At 44.7% G+C, this 25509-nt stretch overlaps 1 protein-coding gene across 1 annotated transcript in view; it reads left to right on the forward strand.

Moving 5' to 3' along the window:
• Positions 1–25509, forward strand: part of RAB2A (RAB2A, member RAS oncogene family) — a 79463-nt gene that overhangs the window by 41037 nt on the left and 12917 nt on the right. Inside the window, exon 6 of the mRNA XM_083187149.1 lies at positions 1548–1659. Coding sequence (XP_083043275.1) covers positions 1548–1659 — 112 coding nt within the window. The remainder of the gene's footprint in view (positions 1–1547; positions 1660–25509) is intronic.

Below are 25509 nucleotides of genomic sequence, written 5' to 3' on the forward strand. Positions count from 1 at the left end.
AAGCCTTTGAGTGCTCCTTAGGCCAGTGTTTACTGAGATTCCCATTACCCATGATTGTGGTACCCATGATTCTGGACCATTAAGGTTTCCATCCTAATGGTGATGGTTTTTCAATTGATCCTGTCTGCCTCTAGTTCCAATGGTGGCTTTGATATTTGGTGATGCCGCAGACACCACAAGAAGAAACTAGAAGTCTGTGCAGATGCATGAAAGGTCTGCTGCAAACTAGATCTGTCCATTGTGCCGGCAAATAACAATAATTCACACCATTGTGAAATGGTTACCTGCAGTCAACAAGCATGTACTAGTGGTGGCGAGACTGTGAACATGGCCGTACCTTGTGTCTTATGCAGATGCCATTTCTCTGTAATATACTATTCATTTGTTATCTCAGATTATAGAGCATTGGGTGGCTGTCTGGTTCCAGGTTACTCTTAAATCTCACTTAAATAGGCAAACGTTCTATGCTTTAAATAAACAATGACGACAAAGCAGATCGGAACAGGGGCTGCAAGTGAAGGCCTATCGCTCATCACCATTAATGCGGATCTATACAAGCTATAACATGAAATTGTGAGTTTTGTTAAAAACATCCTTGTTACTCTTAAAACCGCATGGAAATAATAGAGCTGCGGAGGTTAGGGTTGGAGATTACCGGTACCAATCTAGTCTTGGGCTCAAAGAATCTGCACCTGTAGGATGATCTCTTAGGTAATATGTCCTAATCACGTTTCTTACAAAAAAAAGTGAAAAATATGGCCGGACAATTATATTTGTGCGTAATCTGCCCCCTCCCCCATTGTGCTCTGTACTCCAGGAATGAAAAGTGTATTTGTGTGGTTATTCAAAAAGATCATAGAATACAGCATAAACAGTCTAGTAGTGGCTGGGCAAAATGATGTCTTCAAAAGTCCCCATTTATTTTGGATAACTCTTCTAATTGATGACGCTAGTTCCCTGCTTGAAATGATATAATCTTGGTTTGTAATAGATACTGCTTCTTTCAGTGTGTGTGTTTTCTTTTTATTTATTTATTTTTATTTTGCTTATTTGTGTGTTTTCTTTTTATTTAATTTTTTTTATTTTGCTTATTTATGTATTAGGCAAACTCTTTTTAATTAACACATAACTTTAACTAACAGGCAGGAAAAATCATGACCTTCAGTAAGCGATCGGCCCCCATCATCTCCCCTCATTGCCTTTGCTGCTTCTGTACCTGCTAATTGCGCATCGCAGATCTCATTAGAGGTATTGAGATGAAAGATTGCATGACGGTAGACAGCTAGTGTTCACAGCGGAGAGTTCCACTTCCTATGTCACCAATAAAAGCAATGTTCCATCAAAATTCATTTTATTCTCTTTAAGGGTTTCTTATACATACCAGGGCACTTTGCTTTGTACTGCTTTGTGACTCATTTAGGATTTAAGCATCGCCAATGTAGCAAGCAAGTATTACACCCCATTAGTATGTATGTTTAAGCGGACAACTCATATTTGCTGGATCCTATTCGGTGAGTTCTCCATGATATGTTTTTTTTCTTCCACAGTGACTTAGAATCAAGAAGAGAAGTAAAAAAAGAAGAAGGGGAAGCCTTTGCCCGGGAACACGGCCTAATTTTCATGGAGACCTCTGCAAAGACTGCTTCAAATGTGGAAGAGGTAACACTCATTTTGTGTGTTCTACACATGGCGCACACTAATGTGAGATCACCAAATAGTACGGATGTCTCAGACCGTGATAAAAATTGAACACACCTGAAAACAGCGACTTACAAGGTGTACACCAAATAAGTGCAAACATGAACACCGCGTAGGGAGGCCCATGTTCGTAATAGAGCTTATTTTCTAATGGCAAATGCACACCACTGTGGCGAAGAGGGAGTGTGCCTCGGTGAAGAACAGAACTGTAGTGTTTTGGTCGTTTTGCAGCTATAATATTTAATAAGGGATAAGATGGGCGAGGAGGTTGACGCAGGAAATAAGGTGGAATGTGAGAAATAATTCAGTGTGTTGACTCCAAGGTATATAAAGCTGAGAAAATGATTGTGGGCTGTCGGATTTGAAGGGAGATGGTGACTCTGGGAAGCTGTTTTGGATATGTTTAGCTTAGGTGCTATATGTGAGTACTAGTTAACACTTTCAGTGCCAAGATCTGAGAGATGTGCAAAAATATGAGTGCCAACAGCTCTGTGAGATGCAAAATATCTGCTAAAAATGTCAGCGTCTCCCATATTTGTTATATAAATTCAAATATAAAAATGTGTAAAAAAAAAAAAAAAAAAAAAAGTTTGGTACTTGTTTCCTAGCACGGAGCCAGCGATAAAAATTGTATCCATTGTGTCCTAAAAAATCGCTTCAATCGCATGCGATCGTTGCGATTTTTACATTGGAACCAATGTAAAATGGTCCCGGAGACCCGATTTTACATTGGCCCCAATGTTAAATGCCCCCCAGACCCCAATTTTCATTGTATCCCCACCCTGATAGGTCAAATGCCCCCCCCCCCTATTAACGACACCCCACGATGAATGCCAACCCGAAGCGTGGCGAGCGGCGGCGGTACGTGTCCTCCAACCTTTTCATACCCCCACTATCCACGTCGGCGGGGAGTTGATTTTATATGGTGTGGCGAGCCACCGAGCCTGAAGCGTGGCAAGCGCACGCGCATTACTTCACAGGTATTGCGCGTCCCCTCGCGGGGCTCGCTGCGCTCGCCACGATTCGTGCTCGGAGGCTCGCTGCGCTTGCCACACTATATAAAATCAAATTCACGCCGACGTGGATAGTGGGGGTATGAAAAGGTCGGAGGACGCGTACCGCCACCCCTCGCGGGCTCGCTGCGCTCGCCACGCTTCGGGTTGGCGTTCATCGTGGGGTGGCGTTAACAATGGGGGGGGGGGGCATTTTACATACAAATTACCCATCAGGGTGGGTATACAGTCAAAAATCGGGTCCATTGGGCCATTTAACATTGTTCCCTATGTAAAATCAGGTCCATCACATCGGTCGCATTGTATGCCATTATAATGGCATACAATGGACCCGATTTTACATAGGAATTTAACATTGAATACAATGCATTCAATGTTAAATCACGACGGTCGCATCGCATACCTTAAGTTAAGGCATGCGATGACCCACGACGGGCGCCGTGCTAGAAAACAAGTACCAAAAGTTTATATCTCCTTTATAAGGTAAACATTACAGGTCATTATGATGAATTAAAAAGTTTGCTTGTCAATTTTCACACCAATTTTGACACATTCACTTGGCACTCAATGGGTTAAAAGCCTGTGACAAGGACAGCTTCTGCAATGTACTTTCACTTTGAGCTGTGACCATTTTTAGCCCATGAACACTCCACCCCCGGTCCCTATCTGTTCCTACCTCCAATCGTCTTCACAGTGCCCTCTCTCCATATGCAGCAAGTTTGAAGCAGATCAGTGTCCCTGCAAAAATGTATTTCACTTTGTTCTGAGTGGCCTCTAGTGGTCACCTCAATTTCATGCGTTCCATGAAAACTCACTTCTTCAGGCTAGCTTTTCATATTAAGGACTCCCACACAACCATCAGTTCTGTCTTGTAATCTTATGGGACTGCCATGCTATGGAATTCTAACCTTATGTATCCCTCCTATTATCCCTATAGATTGTAAGCTTGCGAGTAGGGCCCTCCTACCTCCATGTCTGTTTGTATATACCCAGTTGGTTTAATCACTGTTGTTTCCAATTGTAAATCGCAACGGAATATGCTGCGCTATATAAGAAAATGTAAAAAAATAGAGGTGAGGAGTAGTTAGCCTTTAATATATATATAGATAGATATGTGTATGGTCCGCATCAGTTGTGGACTACCCACGATGCACGTGAGATATTGGCATAGGGAGTGACACTTGCTTGGGGGTGGATGGCTGTCACAGCATGCTCAGTTGCATGAGAGCCCTGATTGGCCTGGGGCGATGTTGTGTTTTGTTTTTTTTCATTACAAATTATGTTTTTATTTTAGTAGCTAGTGAGAGAGGAGGGGCCACATTGGTCAGTAAATTGAGGAGGGAGTGATGTTTGTGTTACATTAGCAGTCCCGAGGCCCCAAAATGAAGATGGCAGTAAAATGGGGGACAACTGGTAATATTGTAAATATGGGTGGCCTGCCGCATAAATTCACCAGCGGTTAGCATGTTGAATCTCTGCATTCAGTATGTTAACATGACAATTCCGGTGCCAGCACCCGACACAAGTCCTGTGTTACTTAGAGCATTTTCACCATGAGAATATTACAACACTTCCCAGCTCATTTACATGGAAATGGCTCTAAGTAGCATTAGAGCCATGTGAAGATCCCAGTGCCGTTATGGTCACGGCAACATACTGTGAACATAATAAGTGTTGGCCTATTGTACCCAGCACATGGACAGTACAATAAGGAGTGCAGTCAGGGGAGGAGAGGTAGGTTGGGTGTTGGTAAGGCTGAATAAATGGTTCACCAAGAGAAAGGTGCACAGTGGAAATAGCAGTAGGCTAATGAACCTTAGTTGATAGGGGGAGCAGAAAGCTTGATGTGCCAGAGGTTGAGATGCTGAAGGAGTAGATGAATACATAGGATGTGACATGGCTGCAGTACAAAAGACAGTGGACTGAAGTGTGTGCAGGAGAAGCGGATGATTGTTCACTTTAGTGGGAGCAGTCTAAGGTGAAATGTTGGGAGTGATTGCCCGGTTTACAGGAGCCTGTGAAAATGTGTGGTAGGCGGTTAAACGCGAGTCTGTCGAGTGGTTAAGCGGTAAAGGAGAGGAGAAACCTAGGACAATAGTATTAGTGATATATTGGTTCAGGTGGTGGTGTCAGTACGGATATATCATTTTCGGAGAACTAGAATTGTGTCATTGTGCATAATACAGTAAATATAGCACTCTGATAGTGAGACAAGGGTCTCCAAATCACAGTATTATGGTTTTATTTAGTTTTTGGCAGACCTTTATGCCTATCTGGCACTTACATAATTGCCATTAATTATGTGCATAATCCATGTACTTTAAATTCCTAGGTGATGCAGATGATACATTTCTTCTCCCCTATGTGTCATGCTGTTTTGATATATTGCAACGAAGTGCCCGGTCCCCAGTAAGGACTGTCACTTCTACATAAACAGAGGGATCATTACTGTCATTTCACCTTATGACAGCAATGCAATGTTATATCTGATTTATTGAATTGGCCGTGCCTTTTTTTAGGGTTTTTCAATGTATAATTTGTGTACCTGTCAAATTGTAATTGCAAAATATTAAGCTGGGTACACACTAGACGACGTGTGTACCCAGCCCATCCCACAAGCAAAGGGGACCCTGCATCGGCAAGAGCATACACACTTGTCGATGCAGGGGGCGACGGAGTGCTGCAATATCCCATGCTCTACTGTTGGCCCTGCCGCAGAGTTGACCAGCAGATATCGCAAACTAAGGTGGGACGCACATTTCAGACATACATACTGCACTATATGCACATCGAGGTGAACGATGTATCGTTCCAATCCGCCAGCTCAGGCAGCATATCGCCTAGTGTGTACCCAACTTTAGTCTGTTTACTATATCCGCTCGGTGTCACTATATGAGCACCAGGTAGTAGGCAGTAGTCGCTCCACCTGGGTTTACCCATACATGCTGCAAAGCAACTCCTGGTCCGACCCGGGATTAACCTTTAACCCGAGTCGGAATGCTGGTTGTTTGAGCCAGGTAATTTGAACAGGCCCTTTCACACCGCATGTCGTCCTGGGAACAACCCGGGTCGGAACTGGGTTATTTGAGCAATGGGAAAAGGGCAAAAGTGTTTGAAGGCCTTTAATGCTATGTTTACAAAGCAAGCCACTCCTTATATAAGTAGCATGGTGTGATTCCTCTTGTGGATTGGATTGTCCCCATTACTCTGTGAGACACTCGTTTGTTCACAATTCTAATGATTTGTCATGTGGGACGGTTTGACCATACATACAGCGGCCACATTTGGCCCAGGTTACCAAAGCCAGTCATATAGTAGGGCCACCGTGCAGTCTCCAGTCATGGTGGTTCCAGGTTTCCTACATTAGTACAATTATATTTGCTCTCTTTAAAATGTCTCAAAACTGTCCGAGAACCGGGAACATAGACCTGGAACCTACAAGGTGGGCAAAATAAATGCAAGCGTGGACCAAGAGGTATGGAGGGCCACGCTCATGAGGGAACCTATGTTGTAATTGGAAGAGCTTGCAGCTGAATAAAGTTGTGATTGGGACAGGTGTAAGGGTGCAATAGGGTAGAGAGTAGGGTCATCTCTAATTCCCCTTTTAGCCCACCCCTAATAAGCTGGGTTTTTGCACGGCAGCCTGACAAAACCTGGGATTGCAGGCGATGTAAATGGTGATTTCAACCCACCAAACAGTTCGGGTTGAACACTGGTCCATCCTGGATCGCAATGTAGTGTAAAAAGATAACCCGGGTCGATGGAACCCGTTCACTGCAATGGTAAAGCCTGTGCTGGGAGGTGCTATCATCTCCCAGCACAGGCCCCGGGTCGGGTTGTTTGTTTAAAAGGGGGGATTACAAGCTGGGTTGCACCTGGGTTAGACCCAGGTCTAATGTCCTAGGTGCGACCTAGCTTGATAGTGTAAAAGGGATATAATACAGAGATCAGTTTTCAGAGAGTATTTGACTGACTGAAGTAGTCTGGTCAGTGGTGGTTTGGTAGCTGTGTGGGAGTAGAATCGTAGGTGAGAGGTTGTTACCAAAGATCAGTCAGGATCAGAAGTGGGTCTGAGAGTACTGGGCTTTGTAGGTAAGGGTGAACAATATGGAGACACAAGAAGCCAGTGTAAGGATGGGTACACACCTGATCTATATTGGTGGACAAGCCACTGAGCCATTCTGCTCCACAGGAGGTTTCTGTCCTCCCTGAGCTCACTATAGGACACCTGCGTTACGGTTTGACAGGTGTACGGCCCCAGTCAAACTCCCTACCTGCCACTGTACAAAGTGTACACCGTTACAGACCTGCTGCTTGATATGTCTGTCCCAGTCATGCTGATGGACAGGCATTAGAATTTGCCCACCTACCTGTGACATAGACTCCCGCAGCGAGATTACATGCACACAACCTTCCTAAATGTTCCACATTTAGACCGTTCTAATTAGAGCCAGTGGCAGAAGTATGGATTGTGAGCTCAGGTGCAAAATAATAATTTGGGCCCCCATACTGCAACCCAAGTTCACAATATGCAACACGGCACAGAAAAAGCACAGTTGTATCATTTTGATCTTAACCCTTCGAGTGCCAGAATCTGAGAGATGCACAAAATATCCAGTAAAAATGCCAGCGTCGCTCACATTTGTTATATCAATTCAAATAAATAAAATAAATAACGATATTTCCTATATAAGGTAAATATTATAGGTCATTATGATGAATAAAAAATGTTTGCTTGGGAATTTTTTGCATATATTTTGACAAATTCACTTGGCACTCAAAGGGTTAAACAATTGATTTTTCTTTTAAATCTAAGCAGTTTATAATAGAACAGTAATTGAAACCATTGCATGTTGTGCTACCAGAGGTGTCCCAGTGATTGGCTGCTCTGTTACCTATTTCCTTTTAGGAAACTAGGGACCGGATATATGTATAGCTATCTATATAATAGAATATACGCCAGGATTTCATACTGTTTGGAAAAAAATCTTTAGTTCCTGAATGTTCTGTGAGTACGCCTTTTCCCTTTAAAACCATTACGAGGTCACTGGGTAGACAATGGCAGGTATCCAATGACCTAATTCGTGCTGTGCAGCGAATCCTGTTTGGATTCGCTGCACAATCGCCGGGTTCCGGAGGGCTGGTGCATTCGCTGACAAACCTCCCTCACCCCCATTCAACGCCTCAGGGGCTTGCTGCAAGCACATGAATAAAAATAGCATGCCTCTTCACATTAAAAAAAAATCAGATTTTTTGACACCAAAAATTAAATAAAATCCCCTTTTATTTTAAAAGATTACATTCCAGTTCACCTAAAAAAGATGGCAAAACGGTGAATTATGTTGTAAATCGCTGGAGAAAGCAGTTCTCCATTTGAGCATTGAATACACTCTCGGCGAATGTGACTGAAAACCACCGGCGAATCGGCAGACATTCGCTGTTCACTTGCAGCAAATTTTCTCCATTGAATAGGGAGAATAATTTTTTTTTTTGAGCGGAAAAATTTGCCGTTAGCCCGGATAAATGCCAGATTCGCTGTAAACTACGTCGAGGCATTGAATACTGGCCAATGTCTAAGTTGATCACTAACGGTTGACACCTTGAAATGGTCAACATAAAAACGTTGAGTTTTTCACGGTTTTTTTTTTTTTAAAGGTAATTTTTCATACTTGACTATCCAGGAGGGCATAGAGTGGGAATATAATGTGCTGAGTGCGGCGAGGCACCGTGCCTGAAGCATGGCGAACGCATCGGTACACTTATATGGTGTCATGTCAATATGGACACCCAAAAAAATTTGAAAAACCGCGTGTCGACCTCATTCATGTCTGTCGACCATAAACTTTTGTCACTGTTGACCATTTCAACGTATCAACCTAATTACTGTAGACCATAAGTGATGGATCTAGTGACCGTTGACCTAGACATCGTCTACCATTTATACCGTAACCTTAGAACACCACTTCACCATGCTTTTAGCGGTTTGGTCTATATCCACTAAGGAGCTTATATTGTGCGAGACAAAATATAAATTTAGATATTTGAAAATTACCAAACTAATTAACAAGAGAGATGCTTAATTGCAAGTGGCATCCCATTAATTAGGTACTCAGAAACTTTCCGCTTCCTTACCTTTTTCATTTTTTATTTATTTCCTTTTATTTTTTTCCTACTCCTTCTGCAGAGGAGGGTAGGGGGGTGCTTGGGGAGGAATGCGGAAAGTCAGCCAGCTTAGCAGGGTCCCCCATCAACATGACAGTTTAAGATTAATTAGCAGTACAGGAATAATGGCGATACATCTTCTCACCAAGCATCAGCTTTCAATAGGAGATTTATCACTTGAGCAGAAACAGTAGGGGTTCTCCTAGAGACTGCAACCCCAATCAGTTCTATAGAATGCTGCCGGGGTCACTCAAACCGTTGTCTACCACATTGGGAGAAAAGCGGACCAGGGAAGTCACCACGGCTTTGTATAAAGGTTGCTCTACAAGTCTATGCTACCCACAAACTGATGGCATCCCCCCCACCCCCCTAGTGCCCATCTGTTTACACCACGGCTTCCGAGCTGGGAGATGATTGAGTAGAGCATGCTGGGATTTCTACGCATTCACTGCTCAACCTTCTTGTCTGTTTTTTTTTTTTTTTTTTTCATACCTACAACCATTCCCAGCCACAGGCAGTAGCGGTTGATGGTGTTACCTGGAAGAGGGTCCATGGTGTAATGATCCCCACGCTGTCTGGAAGCACATACTCGTTTCTGGCACGGTATTAGAACATATACACAAATAATGGACACGTTTAATTGTAGTTCAGAAATGTTTTTTTGACAGGAAGTGGTATTTGTCGGCAGTCATGTGATGATGGGGGTCAAATATACACGCTGGCATCCTATAGATTGTAAGCTTGCAGCTGGGCCCTTCTACCTCTGTCTGTTGTTACCCAGTTTGTTCTATGATTGGCTTCAATTGTAAAGCACAACGGAATCTGCTGCGCTATATAACAAACTGTAAATAAAATAAATATTCTATACCGTTTCAGTACGATTTCCCGACGTTCTAAAATATCAACCAGCATTGGCAGGCAGTCAATATACAGACATGTTCAAAATGCCAACATGTGTTATGCTGATATGGTCAAAATGCCGACGGTTATAATGTCGACATGACAAAGTTGACATGTTGTTTTGGGTGGGTGGGGCGTCAGTCGACATGGACACTGTATAAGTGTCTCTCTGCATGGCTTGGCACACTATTGTAATCCAACTCTGTGCCCACTTGGATCGTGAAGTAACAAGAAGTCCGTTTCAAAGAAAACAAAATCATGAAAGACTCAAGTCGGTTTTTTGCTTATGTCGGCATTTTGAACGTGTCAGGTATTTATCGGTGATCTTTTTACCGTTGGTAAATTGACTGCATCCCTTCTATACTGGTTTGTAACAAAACATGTAAACAAAAAGTTGTATATAAAATTGAAAGAAATAGTTGTATATCAAATGAGCCCCGCCCCCTCCTGAACCAGTACAGCTGCAGGTTTCCTTTCTGGCTACTGCGTGGTTCCCTAAAATAGGTCAGAGTAGTTCATTGAAAATTAATATTTGTCACTATTGTATAGAGCCAACATACTCTGGGCAGTATTCAATGAGGCAAATTCGCCATGTTTTATGGCGAATTTGTGCTATTTTCCTGTTGGAAGGTGATTTTTTGTGTCAAAGTGAATCACCCTATTCAACGTGCACTTCTCGCCGTCTTTCTAAATGGATTTCGCCGTGTACCAATCGCCATCTTTTCATGGTGAAGTGTAATGTGAACTTTTAAAATAAAGTTGTTTGTTTTTTTACATTTGGGGTCAAAAAATCAGGAATTTTATTCTGTGAATGGGCATGCTATTTTTATTCATGTGCTTTATAGCACATGAATATATATTTAATTTAAAAAAATATATTTTTTTTACACATAACAGCCAGCAGGGGGCCGGGAGCTGCTCATTAGATATTCATATATTCACTGCTCCCGATCATTACATATGCACGATCAGGAGCAGTGAATACCCGGTCCCCTGCTGGCTCTCCCGGGGCGCAGCTTGTGCTGCCTGGGTCCCAGGGAGCCCTCCTCCCCTCCACATGCGTTCTGGGGCAGGCAGGGAGACATCCATCTCTCTGCGGGACGCCGCAGGGGTTAAGAATCGCCGTCAGGGGCAGCGAGCCCCTGCGACGTTGAATACGGGGACAGCGAGGCTCCGGAACACGGCGACTGTGCAGCGAATCCTAAACAGGATTCGCTGCGCATCGCCATAAAACTCATTGAATACTGCCCTCTGACTTCTACTTACTGTATGTACAGATCTTCACAAGGCACACTGCACATCGCCTGCCATTTAAGTAAATGCTCCCAGTTTTCTAAAATAACCTTATTTATGGCCTAAATAGATAATCAATAAAGGAACAATGTGACTGCTTCTATTATATATCCCTATTGCTTGAGATGATATTGCTCTTTTTGGTTGAAAGATGTGACACAAGGCCTTGTGTAGTTTTTTTCTTCCTCTGCTCGATGGCCTGAGTTGGTTTCCACATGAACAGAGAATTTGCGGTACTGAAGTCTTTCTTTATTGGGGGGCTAAAACCCCCCCATCAGTGCCTTCCACCCCCAGCAGTGGCTAATAAGCTGGGGAGCCCTAAAAAGACCCTGGTGGTCCCATAGAACGTCCCTAAAACCTTGATTATAACAAATAAACAATCATCAATGCCCTTGTTTACCCCACACACGCTCCTTTTTCATTTTGATATTCATACAATAAAATGACCTACCTGCATGTTTCAGCCAACCGGCTCCAAAATAACTATAGGTGGGACTTTTATTCGGTATTAAACCAATCGTACTCCATTTCATCCTATAAATGCCTTGTGATTGGCTGGCCAGGGAATTTCTACCCAATTCTAAACAGAGTACTGTACACGTGATCTGCTTTTGTATTATTAAAACTATAGAGGTAGAGGTAGACCATTCTCTGGCAACTCTGCAACGTGTGTGTCTGTACATAGTGGGAATGCCCATACAATGTAACATGTCCCCTCTCCACTCGTTTATCTCATTAAAATAAACCGTTCTCCTTTCTGCACAGCGCTGCATTGCTTGGCTGTCTGCCCACTTCACTGCTTCACTTGGACCTGCCCTATTACGCTTCTGCATATCCAATCTGCAGCTGCACTACAGTTCATACCTGCTGCACTGCAATCCAATAGGTGGTATTCTGTGTGTCTCTGGAAATCTTGGCCTACCATGTGCCAACAGTGTGACTTGTTTGGAGCTTAGACGAGTGAGAGAGGTCCAGGTTGGAGAGGTGGTGGCACGGTGCTCTGAATCACATCATTGCAAGATCCCCTTGTGACCTAATGATGCGATCTCGGGAGAAGTGGGCAGAAGCCAGAGGAATTCTTACGATCACAGAAGCATAGAGCGCGCTTCCAAATGTCTGGAGTTTCAGTGGGTATGGATGTAAAAGATACTTGTAAAACTGCAGCAGTCTGAAACCAGCAATTGCAGAACAAAATGAATGTGTATTTCTTTGACTATTTTAATTATATTATTGGGGCTTCCAAAATGCTATACACTGCGGTGTATTTGTTCATATGATTTTTAAGACATTTGTATTGCGTACTTGCGTTACTTTTCCACAAGGTGGCAGCATAACCTATAGAATCTCGTGATTCTCAAACTTGTACAAATAAGAACTAGTGATGGCTGCAGTATTGTGTATGTGTTTTTGTTTTAAATGATTGCAATACTTTTAAGTAATATGTTACTAGCTTAATTTTACTAGTTATAGAAATTCATCAGTCCCAGAAGGAATGTAGAATGTGATTTTTTTTTTTTTTTTTATCCTATTGCACAATTTAAAGTGTACAGATTTGATTACAAGAAATGCAATATTTTACTCCAAAACTAACAATGCATTGTGTGTGGTGAGATGAAGTGATGGTGTTCTACAGATCTTTTACTTTTCAGTAAATCTTAAATGGAAGTGGATGAAATACAGTAGTGCAAAGGTCACAAAGTGTAACTCTGACAATTGGTTTAGTACACAACCATTCCTAATTGTAGTGTGAATGCAAGCTGTGACTGGTTACTGTATCAGCTGCCATAGGGAAGCAGCATGCTGCAATTGGTTATTGGTTACATTGTGAGGTCTGATTTGTATTGGGTAAAAATATCACCCTCTACTACAGCTAGTATCCAATATGGTCAGGTGGCTTCCTGGAAAGGCTATGTTATATAAGGGGAAAGGGGTATAATAAATTAAATATTGCATAGTCTTGAATACACAATGTACTTAGAAATACATATTATTTATTTATTAACAGTTTCTTATATAGCGCACACATATTCCGCAGCGCTTTACAGAGTATAGTTGAACACTCACATCAGTCCCTGCCCCAGTGGAGCTTACAATCTATATTCCCTACCACATTCACATGCACACACAGACATTCTAGGGTTAATTTTGTTGGGAGCCAATTAACCAGCCAGTATATTTTTGGATTGTGGGAGGAAACCAGAGTACCCGGAAGAAACCCACGCAAACAGTTAGAGCCATGGTGGGAATCGAACCCATGACCTCAGTGCTGTGAGGCAGTAATGCTTACCATTACACCATCCGTGCTGCCCATTACTGTATCACTGTAACTAATTTAAACTCTACTTAAGGAGCCAGCAAAGGTGACCCATTGAGAAGTTTGAAATCTTGCCCAAATGTTTTAGAAGCAATAGCAGCAGTGTTCCCTCTAAGCTGTGCGCGCGCGCACACAACTCGACGAGTGTGCGCACAGACATTACAACAGAGCGCACAAAGCAGCAGTTGTGGACTCAATTAATGTGTGTTTCACCCATTAACTACATGTGCTGTATTTTGAATGTTTAATATAATTTTGAAGTAAACACAAATACTGAACGTAATTTTCCATTTATATATGTGACGCACAAAAATTTTAATCTCCTTCCAAAGTTGCACAGTCAAAATCTTTTGCCGCACACAGCCTTCGTAAAATTAGAGGGAACGTTGAATAGCAGGCCTGGGCAACTTGTGACTCTCCAGCTGTTGTAATACTACGAGTTCCAGCATGCCCTGCCATAGATTTTTCATTAGGAAATGCTAAAACTGTGTCAGGGCATGATGGGATGTGTGGATCTACAACAGCCGTTGAGCCCCAGTTTAGCCAGACCTGCCCTATAGTGACTTAGCTCATGTTCATTTATGTATGTATCTGCAGTCTACTTACTGTAGTTCCATTAACAAATGCAACTTGGAAACCAGGGATTAAGTGCTTAATGTTTGATTACTATTGTAGTACCAATAGTCCCCTGCCTGACATGCACTAGATTGTATTCCTTGTAATACTCTGATCTATAGCTAATATCGGCTGATTATTTCACCTTTTAGTGATGAATTAATGTCTACACATCATATACGGCTGATCCTGAGGTCAGATAGCGTAAAGCTGCCCATATATCAGTGAAGGTTTGGGTCAATTTGATGATTTTGTGATTGCCCATAACCATCGCCAATGTATGGGCTTCCCCTATTGACGATTGCCATCAAAAAGTGATCGCAATCACCATTGCAGATTGTCCAACATGTACGATTCCTAATGTATGGTGCCAAATGGTGTTTGTATGACCATTTTGACATGAAAATTTCAAACAATTCTTCCACTGCTGACAATAACTACTATGGGGATGGCGATCTGGCGATGCATTTAAAGAACCAATGTGAAGAGCAAAATAAAACTGCAAATTTGTATTATACGAGTGCAGATTGCAAGATTGGGTATTCGTACAATCATGGCACAAATTGCAAAATCATCAGATCGCTGATCTATTTTGAACTGAAGGTGGGCGGTTTTAAAAGGTGCAGGGAGATGTGAGTATGGGATGGGCATAAATGAAAGCTGTTCAGCACTTGAGCTTATTGTGGGCTATTCTGCGTAGGAAAATCGCATTGCATGGGCCATTTTAGTGCCATGCGATGTGCGATGCGATTTTCCTATGTAATTTATTCACTGCTCGCTGTGCCCCCGGCCATCGCATCTGCCACAAAATCGCATGCGATTTTATAGGGGGTGCCATGCCATGACATTAGGTATACAATAATATGATTGGATGTCCCCAAATTAGGTTTAACGCACCCCCCACCACCACCACCACTATCCACGCCACCCCGAAGCATTGCGAGCGGCAGCGGAACGCGTCCTCCGACTTTTTCATTACCCCACTATCCACGTCGGCGTGGAGTTTATTTTATATAGTGTGGCGAACCACCGAAGCGTGGCGAGCGGACGCGGAATACATGTGAAGTAATCCGCGTCCCCTCTCGGGGCTCGCTGCGCTCGCCACACTATATGAATATGAGGGAATGAAAAGGTCGGAGGGCGCGTTCTGCCGCCGCTCGCCACGCTTCAGGCTGGCGTGGATAGTAGGGGGGTGCGTTGAATCTGTTTTGGGAACATACAATCATATTATTGAATACCTGATGTCATGGCATCGCACGGCTGTTTGCAGACAATTGGTAATGAATGAAAGCTAGTTTTGTGTTGTATTTGTAATGTTGCATCGGCCTACACAAAAGGCCCGGCCTCATCCTAGGTCATGACTAGTTCTCTTGCAATGGCAGCGTTTTCTGGATTCTTACATTTCGGTTCTTGTTGAGACAGAATGACCAAAATGTTGAGTAACCGTGACAGAAAATGAAGAGATTGAAATAATTATTGATGCAGTATGGAGAGGGGGATGGGTGTTATAAGGTGCACAGAAGGCATTCCAGAGGAACCCAGCTCCATAGAGATAATACCGTGGGGAACCCTAGTGATAAATGTGGCTGTCATATTCCGTGAGTTTCCAGCCTCTCACTAATCATACGTCCTCCACACACTGCGCTGTGATGCTCTCTCCCACATGAATATCGCACGTCATGGTGCGCTGCACTCGGTGCTGTACTTTATCTATCACAAGGGTCTACAGTGTGTTGGGGGGGAGCAAATATTATTTTCATGTAGAGTCAATGTGACATTATTCAGCAGTGGGTGAGCAGCTGTATTTTCCATGAGCACCTGCAATGTATTCGCTTACATAACCAGATCATAAAAACATGTTAGTGATTGTCTTTCTTTCAATAATGTATACTATTATCTGTCCAATTATTTGCATACAATGGAGGCTTTTATGTAATCCTGTGAATGTGTGATACACCCACAGTATGTGAGCAGTGTGCTCTGCAGAGAATGCATCCAATATGCAGGACACTGGTATCTATACTATATGCATAGGGGGATTATATTGTAATGTTTTGTCCTTTCTGTGTGAGTGGAATAACGTACAGTAGGAAATCAAACCTAATACAGTATTACTCTTTATATTTGGTAGTAAAATAGTTTAGCTAGCACCTAGCACTGCCTTTCTAGCCTTGTTCTGCACAGACATGTACTGTGCCGGGAAGCAGCAGGGTTCATGCATATTTTGTTGTCCTGCACATCAGTATGATAAAATGGGCCTAAACCTTCTATACCAGGGTTGCCGACTTTCAAATGCTCCTCTCCGGGAGAAGCCCGGAGAGGAGACTTTCATTACCCGTTCGGGGGGCCGGGCTTGACTGTGACGTCATTAAGCCCCGTCCCCATTTCAGATCACTGATCTCCGTGGAGATGGCGGGGCTAAAATGACACGAGTGTGTCGTTTTAGCTCTGCCCCCTCCTGAGACCCGCGGATTGCGGCATTTAAATGCCCCTGATTCCGGGGGGCAGGGAGGGGGACCCGATTTTCGGGAGACTCCCGTTAATTCCGGGAGGGTCGGCAACCCCGTTCTATACCATAACCTAACCCTCCCCGATAGGGCCTAAACTTTCTATACCATAACCTAGCCCTCCCCCTAGGGCCTAAACTTTCTATACCATAACCTAGCGCCCCCTCCCCCCGCTAGGGCCTAAACTTTTGTATACCATAACCTAGCCCTCCCCCTAGGGCCTAAACCTTCTATACCAAACCTAACCCTCCCCGCTAGGGCCTAAACTTTTGTATACCATAACCTAGCCCTCCCCCCTAGGGCCTAAACCTTCTATACCAAACCTAACCCTCCCCGCTAGGGCCTAAACTTTTGTATACCATAACCTAGCCCTCCCCCTAGGGCCTAAACCTTCTATACCAAACCTAACCCTCCCCGCTAGGGCCTAAACTTTTGTATACCATAACCTAGCCCTCCCCCTAGGGCCTAAACCTCCTATACCATAACCTATCCCTCCCGCTAGGGCCTAAACCTCCTATACCATAACCTATCCCTCCCGCTAGGGCCTAAACCTCCTGTACCATAACCTATCCCTCCCGCTAGGGCCTAAATCTCCTGTACCATAACCTAGTCCTCCCCGCTAGGGCCTAAACCTCCTATACCATAACCTATCCCTCCCGCTAGGGCCTAAACCTCCTATACCATAACCTATCCCTCCCGCTAGGGCCTAAACCTCCTATACCATAACCTATCCCTCCCGCTAGGGCCTAAACCTCCTGTACCATAACCTATCCCTCCCGCTAGGGCCTAAACCTCCTGTACCATAACCTATCCCTCCCGCTAGGGCCTAAATCTCCTGTACCATAACCACAGCCCTTCCCGCTAGGGCCTAAACCTCCTGTACCATAACCTAGCCCTCCCCGCTAGGGCCTAAACCTCCTGTACCATAACCTAGCCCTTCCCACTAGGGCCTAAATCTCCTGTACCATAACCTAACCCTCCCCGCTAGGGCCTAAACCTCCTGTACCATAACCTAGCCCTCCCCGCTAGGGCCTAAACCTCCTGTACCATAACCTAGCCCTCCCCGCTAGGGCCTAAATCTCCTGTACCATAACCTAGCCCTCCCCCATATTGTCATTCCACATATGTTGACATGTTCTATGTCGATATAATTGTCAACAGTATGGTTGTTGAGATGGTTACTGCATCTCTGTTTTAAGGGTTCAACCATTTAAAGGACCCACAAACCTGAAATACAACTTGCACAGACCTCTCTGGAAAAGTTGTAGTAGTTTATCACATTTGTAGACTGTATTTGCTTTGAAAAAGGAAACAAGTGTACTCAGATACAATGGGCCTGATATAGAGATGTTTGCAGACGCAGCTGCTGTAGGAAATATGCTAATGCCACATGAGGTGTCTTGTGTAAGCAGATGCCTGCAGCCAATGTTTCTGATCCGTTGCTCCGTCCAGAGGTGCAGCATCAGATCATCTAGGTGAACGTCCGCTACTGTACCTGGTAGATCAGTAACCAGACAATCATGTTTGTGAATGTAAGGGATGGGGGGGGGGGGGGGGGGTTTCTATTAGGTTACATTTTTTTTCTATATATATGTCTATTGCCCATGAGTCTCCGAAACACAGCCATCTACTGGCAGAGAGTGAAACTACATCTCATTCTCACACCTGCACAAACACAGATGGTAGCAGACTAGCAGGCTTACTAGTATGTTATAACTGTGATAAATTAAAATGAAAAACTCCCTTTGGCTTTGTTCTGCATCCAGGATGGAAGCACACTATTCCGTTTCCCAGGAGCCCCCACGTCGTGCTTGGCTTTATATTCCCCCCCTATCGTTCAGTGTCGCTGCGTTACGCACACGTCTGTATTTTCTTGTTCCAGTTCAGATATTTTGTTGGCAGAAAGGTATTATTTTGGGCTAATCTAATTTCCAAAGGCCCTTGGATAACAAAGTTGGGGAGGTTTGTGGTTAACAAAGTAATAACTGCTCCCTGAGCTAATAAACACGTCTCTATTGGCTCGGAAGTTTATCGCGCACACAGCATTTATTAACTCATAAACTACACGCGTTCAATTCCCAATACAATAATGGTTAGAATGGTCCCAAGTGAAATCTAGCAATGGCTGGAACAAGGCCTGCGCTCGGCAAACCACAGCTCGCATTGCTTGTGCTGTGATATACATAGGAGCCTTGTGCTGGCGCTTATCCTCTAATGCTGTAAGGGTTAATAACGCGACTTAGCGTATTATGTGAATTTAGCTGAAATAAATCATTTCTGGTGTCTTTGGCCTTTCTGTTGGGCAGAAGCTAAGCATACATCCTATTTATCCTACTGGGTTTTGTGCGGCATCTCATTATTTCTAGCCCTGTCGCACAGTACGCTTTATTTCCCTGTAATCATTCCAGAGGATTTGGGCAGCAGCATAGTGGGTACATGTAGGATATACAGTGCCACTGCTCTATGTAAAAGCTGCAGAGGGAAGGCACATGCATATATATTAAATGATTTGTGCTACTGATCCATATAATATAAGCATACATGACACAGCCGTAGTGTTTCTGCTTAACAACATAAGTCCACTTGCATGCTCTTTCTAGCGCTGCTGCAGAGTACCATTAGGGGGAGCTGCTGTGTAACTGAGCAGCCAGCAGTGACTGACAGCCGCACAGACTTGCTTCACAGAAAGGACTGTGCATCAGTAGTATGGCCATCGCTGCTCTGCTACACACACACACACGGCATCTCATCCCTGTGGCACACAGGAGTCCACACATTATATGCTGGCCATCATCGCAGTCCCACCATTAAATGGAAGAAGGATCTCCATCAGAAGCCCTGTACACGTTTTTGGGATTTTTTTTTCTCCCCAAGAGATTTATTGTAAATACATCATTTTGGTGTACTGTAAGCATTTTGGATGCATGGCTCACAGCACTGAGGTCATGGGTCCGATTCCCACCATGGCCCTAACTGTGCGGAGTTTGTATAGTCTCCCAGTACTTGCGTGGGTTTCCTCCGGGCACTCCGGTTTCCTCCCACAATCCAAAAATATACTGGTAGGCTAATTGGCTCCCAACAAAATTAACCCTAGCATGAATGTGTGCGTATACATGTGGTAGGGAATATAGATTGTAAGCTCCACTGGGGCAGGGACTGACGTGAATGGCCAAATATTGTCTTAAGTGCTGCAGAATGTGTGCGCTATATAAATAATTGGTGATAACTATCCATGCACAGATTACAGTATGTTCTGCCTGGACGTTGCCAAGTCTACCTGTGGGCTGCACACGTTAACCAGGACAGACCTAGACTTTCTATGCATACAGTGTGCCTATTAGCCAGCTGTAATACTAGATACCTGAAATTTTAAGACAAGTTTATAACTAGTATTGACATACAAGATGCAGAAATGTATACAGTGAATACCAAATAAGTATTAACACCCATAGTTCCAAAGAAAGGAGTTCTAACCCCAGCAGTTAATGTCAGACATGTCAAAACTATGCCCCCCCCCCCCCCCAGCTGTTGTGAAAAAGAGAGAGAGAGAGAACTACACATCCCATCATGAGAGAATGCTAAAACTATTGCAAAGCATGCTGGGATGTGTAGTTTCACAACAGCTGGGGCCACAGTTTGGACATGCCTGAGTTATGGGAATGAAAAAGGTGCTAAAAGATCTTGCATGCCAGCAATGATACCACCGCAACAGGCCAAGTTCTTGGGGCCATGATCACCTAAGACTTTTGCAGTGACGATTTCATATACCCAGGCCAGCATTCATACCTTGGGCCAGATTCAGCAAAGCAAGTGACTGTGGAGCAGATGTATAAAGTCTGGTGAAGTGATAAAGTGGTCATAAGGCGGCAGCCAATCAGCTTCTAACTGCCAAGTTACAGGATAGGTTTGAAAATTGACAGGAGCTGACTGGCTGCTGCGTTATATCCTTCCACTTTATCACTTCGCCAGGCTTAATACATCTGCCCCTATGTGTCTGAAACACATCATCTTGCAGTGCAAGGGGAGCAAATGCATTTATATTGTTTTTGTGCAGGTTAAATATGGTCTGCCTGCATGTAGTACACAAATGTTAGACAACTTTTAGATTTCAGTTTGAACACACCCCACTAAGATCTAAAGGTGCCCATACACTGCTGCGATGTCTCGCCGCAGTGTACGGACACCCGATACCCTGTGAGCCGCCTGGTACTTCCCGGCGGCAGGGGCGCATGCAATCCGTTGTGATGGATCGCATGCGCCCCTGCTTCCTGCCCACCTTGCCGCCAGGAGGGAGGTCCCAGGACGGGTGGTCCGGTCCGACCACCTGGTCGGGTCTGATGCTTACAGGACCGCGCATGGGACCCGACGGCATGTCAGGGAGAGCCGACTTGGTCCGATTTAACGGGACGATTGGTCGCAATTGGCCGAAATCAGACAAAATTGCCTCTGTATATGGACAACTTAATTTTCTCTGCACTTGTTACATCTGCCCCACCTGCAGTGCAGCTTTGTTTGGCCCAGTTGCTTGCAAATCTGAATATTTCCCATTGTGCGGAGCTGAGAGTACAGAATATCATCATTCATAGACTATATGTGCGCATCTGCACTTAAGCGTAACGGTATCCTGGCGATTTTGTGCCTTTAAAAAAAGGATTGGACAAGTGCATTACACAACACATAATTGCTGTTCTAACATAAATTCTTAATTGCTGTTTCTCCCCAACGTTTCCCTTTAAGAATACTTGAAAATGTGTTTGTGCCCTGGCAGCTTTGGTCTGCAGGCCTGTAGTTTGCCAGCTTGGTGTTCTCTTCCCTTGTGCCAGCATGCACAGCCCAGGCAGCACATAACAAATTGGGCTCTCACTAGCCAAGAGGAGAACAAAACCAGACCCCGAGAGCAGGGAAACGTATATTTTTGTAATTTAAGTTGATGCGTGTTGAAAGATTGAATATATAGCATTGAACAGTAGGGAAACGCTAAGGTATGTTAGAGTAAGTGGTGCGTATGATTTTAAACATCTGGAGCCGTGGACCTAGCACCGGATTGGGAGTCATCTGTTACTTGTTCTCCTAACAAAGCTGGTTTGTTTAAGCTGGCAACAACATAATGCGGTCTAAAAAAACGTTTTCATGTCATTTCGTGATGTCAGGCGCTGAAAATTGGAATTGTCTGATGTTTATTTGTGAGTAATTGCGGCTAAATGGTATATTGCTCTAACATTACAGTAATCCTTTCTTGGCACTGTCATACTTTACAGTATGAGATTTGTAGATCCATAAATCAGCATATAATTTCTTTTTGACCTAAAATAAACTGAGCCCTTGGACTTAATTTAACGGATTTTCCCCCTGCAATGAAACGAGGGAGGGGAGGAAGTCCAGAGAGCCGTAATACGTTCCTCCATGTGCCAGTTGTTAAGTGCTTGTTTACATGGACTTATCATAACACATTTTCAGGATTTCATGGCTCTGTTTAATGTTTTACTTAATGTGAACAACTGAACACCCCATAAGGGATCCCAGCTGGTCGGATTCGTGCAGCTTTTGACCGCCGTTTGCAATTAGCGCGGTTTGTTAGGCCATCGCGATAATTGGTATGTTAATCGTAAGCGCAAGGAATGTTTTTTATTTTTTTCTATTATTTCAAAATTAAAAACGTCCATTTCTGAGGGTTGTGAATCAATTGGCGGCTGGCTCGGAGCCAGGGTTTTCTCCAACCCAACGGCACGCCTGGAAAAATACACTTGCTTCCCCCCCTAAGTGCTTGACGAATCTCCGATGATTAATTCCTCTCATTATTTTGCTGCAAATTCTCCTGACCCCTCTGATGATTCGATCACCCACTTAGAGCACATGCATATTCATACCGCCCCTGTGCCCGGCTGCACCCAGCCGCTCTCCCTTATTTAGCTCATGCCTGAGCTCGGTGCAGTAATTGAGCTGCAGTAGATTGATTGCTCTGGGGAGCTGTAAGGCCTTTAAAGGTGAAAACATATCAGTCCTGTTAATTAGGAAACAAAGCTCTGGTGGCAAGTTCAACAGTCAAATGCTAGCACTGTCGAAATGAGGACGACTGTGATGAGTTTTCCACCCTAGACCTTTGTTTACATTTTTTTTTTTATGTGATTGAGATTCCACTGTACACATATCCATCTCACGCACTCGGGAGGTTCGTGCTACAGCAACTGCTCAGTAATGTTCTTATATGGGAGATACAGCAGTTCTGTCATTTCGGTGCATGTAGAATTGTAAATGTATCCTACTGCAGTACACCTACTGGGGCAGATGTATAAAGCCTGGGTGAATAGATAAAGTGGAAGGAGAAGAATGCACCAGCCAATCAACTCCCAACTGTCATATTTCAAAAACAACTGATTGGTTAGTGCGTTATCTCCTTCCACTTTATCTCTTACCCTTAGACCCCAATATTTGGCTGTTTCCTCGCTGATCTTCTGCTTTAAGCTTAGGAGGTGCAAGTAGAAGTGGCATAACATGAGCGCAGAGCTACCTGCCAATGCCAGCTAGTGCTTATATTAATCTTCCCCTGTGTATGTGTAATAGAGGGGTTTCCAACTGGGTATGGTTCATGCATGGATCGACCGGGTGCCGGACATCGGGATCCCGACTGTCAAAACGCCGACAGACAGGTGCCCGATGGCCACCCGCTATTTTCCCTCGTGAGGGTCCATGACCCCCATAGAGGGAGAATAGAATAGGTGGCGAGCGTAGCCAGCCCGCAAGGGGCTTTGTTGCGCTCGCCATGCTGTCTGAGTCCGGGCAGTCGGGATCCCGACATCGGGCTAATGACTGTCAGGATCCCGACTGTCGGAACCCTATACCACACCCAGCTCGACCACTGAAGTATACAGTAATTAGGTTGACATGCATTGGGTCGACCATTTAAGGTTAAGGCCAACAGGGTTGGAAGGTCGACACGGCTAAGGCCAACAGGGTTGGAAGGTCGACACGGCTAAGGCCAACAGGGTTGGGAGGTCGACACGGCTAAGCCAACAGGGTTGGAAGGTCGACACGGCTAAGGCCAACAGGGTTGGGAGGTCGACACGGCTAAGGCCAACAGGGTTGGGAGGTCGACACGGCTAAGGCCAACAGGGTTGGGAGGTCGACACGGCTAAGGCCAACAGGGTTGGAAGGTCGACACGGCTCAGGCCAACAGGGTTGGAAGGTCGACACGGCTCAGGCCAACAGGGTTGGAAGGTCGACACGGCTCAGGCCAACAGGGTTGGGAGGTCGACACGGCTAAGGCCAACAGGGTTGGGAGGTCGACACGGCTAAGGCCAACAGGGTTGGGAGGTCGACACGGCTAAGCCAACAGGGTTGGAAGGTCGACACGGCTAAGGCCAACAGGGTTGGGAGGTCGACACGGCTAAGGCCAACAGGGTTGGAAGGTCGACACGGCTAAGGCCAACATGGTTGGAAGGTCGACACGGCTCAGGCCAACAGGGTTGGAAGGTCGACACGGCTCAGGCCAACAGGGTTGGGAGGTCGACACGGCTAAGGCCAACAGGGTTGGGAGGTCGACACGGCTAAGGCCAACAGGGTTGGGAGGTCGACACGGCTAAGGCCAACAGGGTTGGGAGGTCGACACGGCTCAGGCCAACAGGGTTGGGAGGTCGACACGGCTCAGGCCAACAGGGTTGGGAGGTCGACACGGCTCAGGCCAACAGGGTTGGGAGGTCGACACGGCTCAGGCCAACAGGGTTGGGAGGTCGACACGGCTCAGGCCAACAGGGTTGGAAGGTCGACACGGCTCAGGCCAACAGGGTTGGGAGGTCGACACGGCTCAGGCCAACAGGGTTGGGAGGTCGACACGGCTCAGGCCAACAGGGTTGGGAGGTCGACACGGCTAAGGCCAACAGGGTTGGGAGGTCGACACGGCTAAGGCCAACAGGGTTGGAAGGTCGACACAAGAATATTAGGTCAACAAACGTGAAAAACTGATTTCGACCTTAGCCATGTCTACCTATTTCACATGTTGACCTAAAGCCATATCGACCCAATGCATGTCAATCTAATGTGTCGACCCACAGATGGAGCCTTCCTCAGATAGCCTTCTCTGGAAAGCCATGGCTCACCAAGGCCTAGTGTTCTCAGCTGTGATACAAAACCTAAAACAACACAGTAGGGGATTGGCATAGGATTAAGTCCGGCTCACTTTATCCTATTAAAGAGCTAGATGAGGATGGCTCTGACTGTAATGACCGTATACTTTCCAACTCGTTGACTGCGCCACAGTAAATGCTCGATCATCCGAGGCTTTTTAGTTTGTTTCTTTAGCTTTTGTTAAGTCCTGTTTTTTCCGGGAAAGAATAACCTACCATTATATCATTGTTGGCTTCAGTGGGACATAAATACACCTGCACATGTTCTGGCTTATTACTAGTGAGGCCCAAACTGCATAAAGGAAGAGTGAAAGTAAGCACCTGGGTCCAAACTGCTGCAAAGTTTACTCACGGTAGGTTGTTTAGTCTGGTCGTTATGGGAACGTTGACACTAAAACAGACTGTGTGAGGGGAGAATTGTGCTGAGGCGGCATCTCAAACTTCCCAGACAAGAGACCAAACCACAAGACCGCTAATCCTCCCCAGAATCTGAAAAGCATCTGTCTTTTTGTATAGATTGATTGATTGGCCTCGCCACGTATATTGTCTGTCAGCTTGTGTTGTATTATCAGTCAGCATCATTTACATCTCCCTCCGCTGACCAGAATTAGAAATAGGAGCAACACCAGTTTGCTGCTTGTTTCATTTACCCAACCTTTCCCTTGATTAACTCTAAAATGCTGTGAGATTTCCTAAATAGCCAGGTGTAAGTTCTTTCTTCTTACCACCTGTTTGTCATTGAGGGCCAGATGTATCAAGCTTCAAAAGTGATAAAATTGAGAGTGATAGCAACCAGCCAATCAGCTCATACCTGCCATGTCACAGGCTGGGTTTGAAAAATGACAGGTAGGAGCTGATTGGCTGCTTGTTTATAACATTTGACTTCA

Source organism: Crinia signifera, chromosome 5, assembly GCF_055691185.1.
Source record: "Crinia signifera chromosome 5, ASM5569118v1, whole genome shotgun sequence".
NCBI classification, from domain to species: Eukaryota; Metazoa; Chordata; class Amphibia; order Anura; family Myobatrachidae; genus Crinia; species Crinia signifera.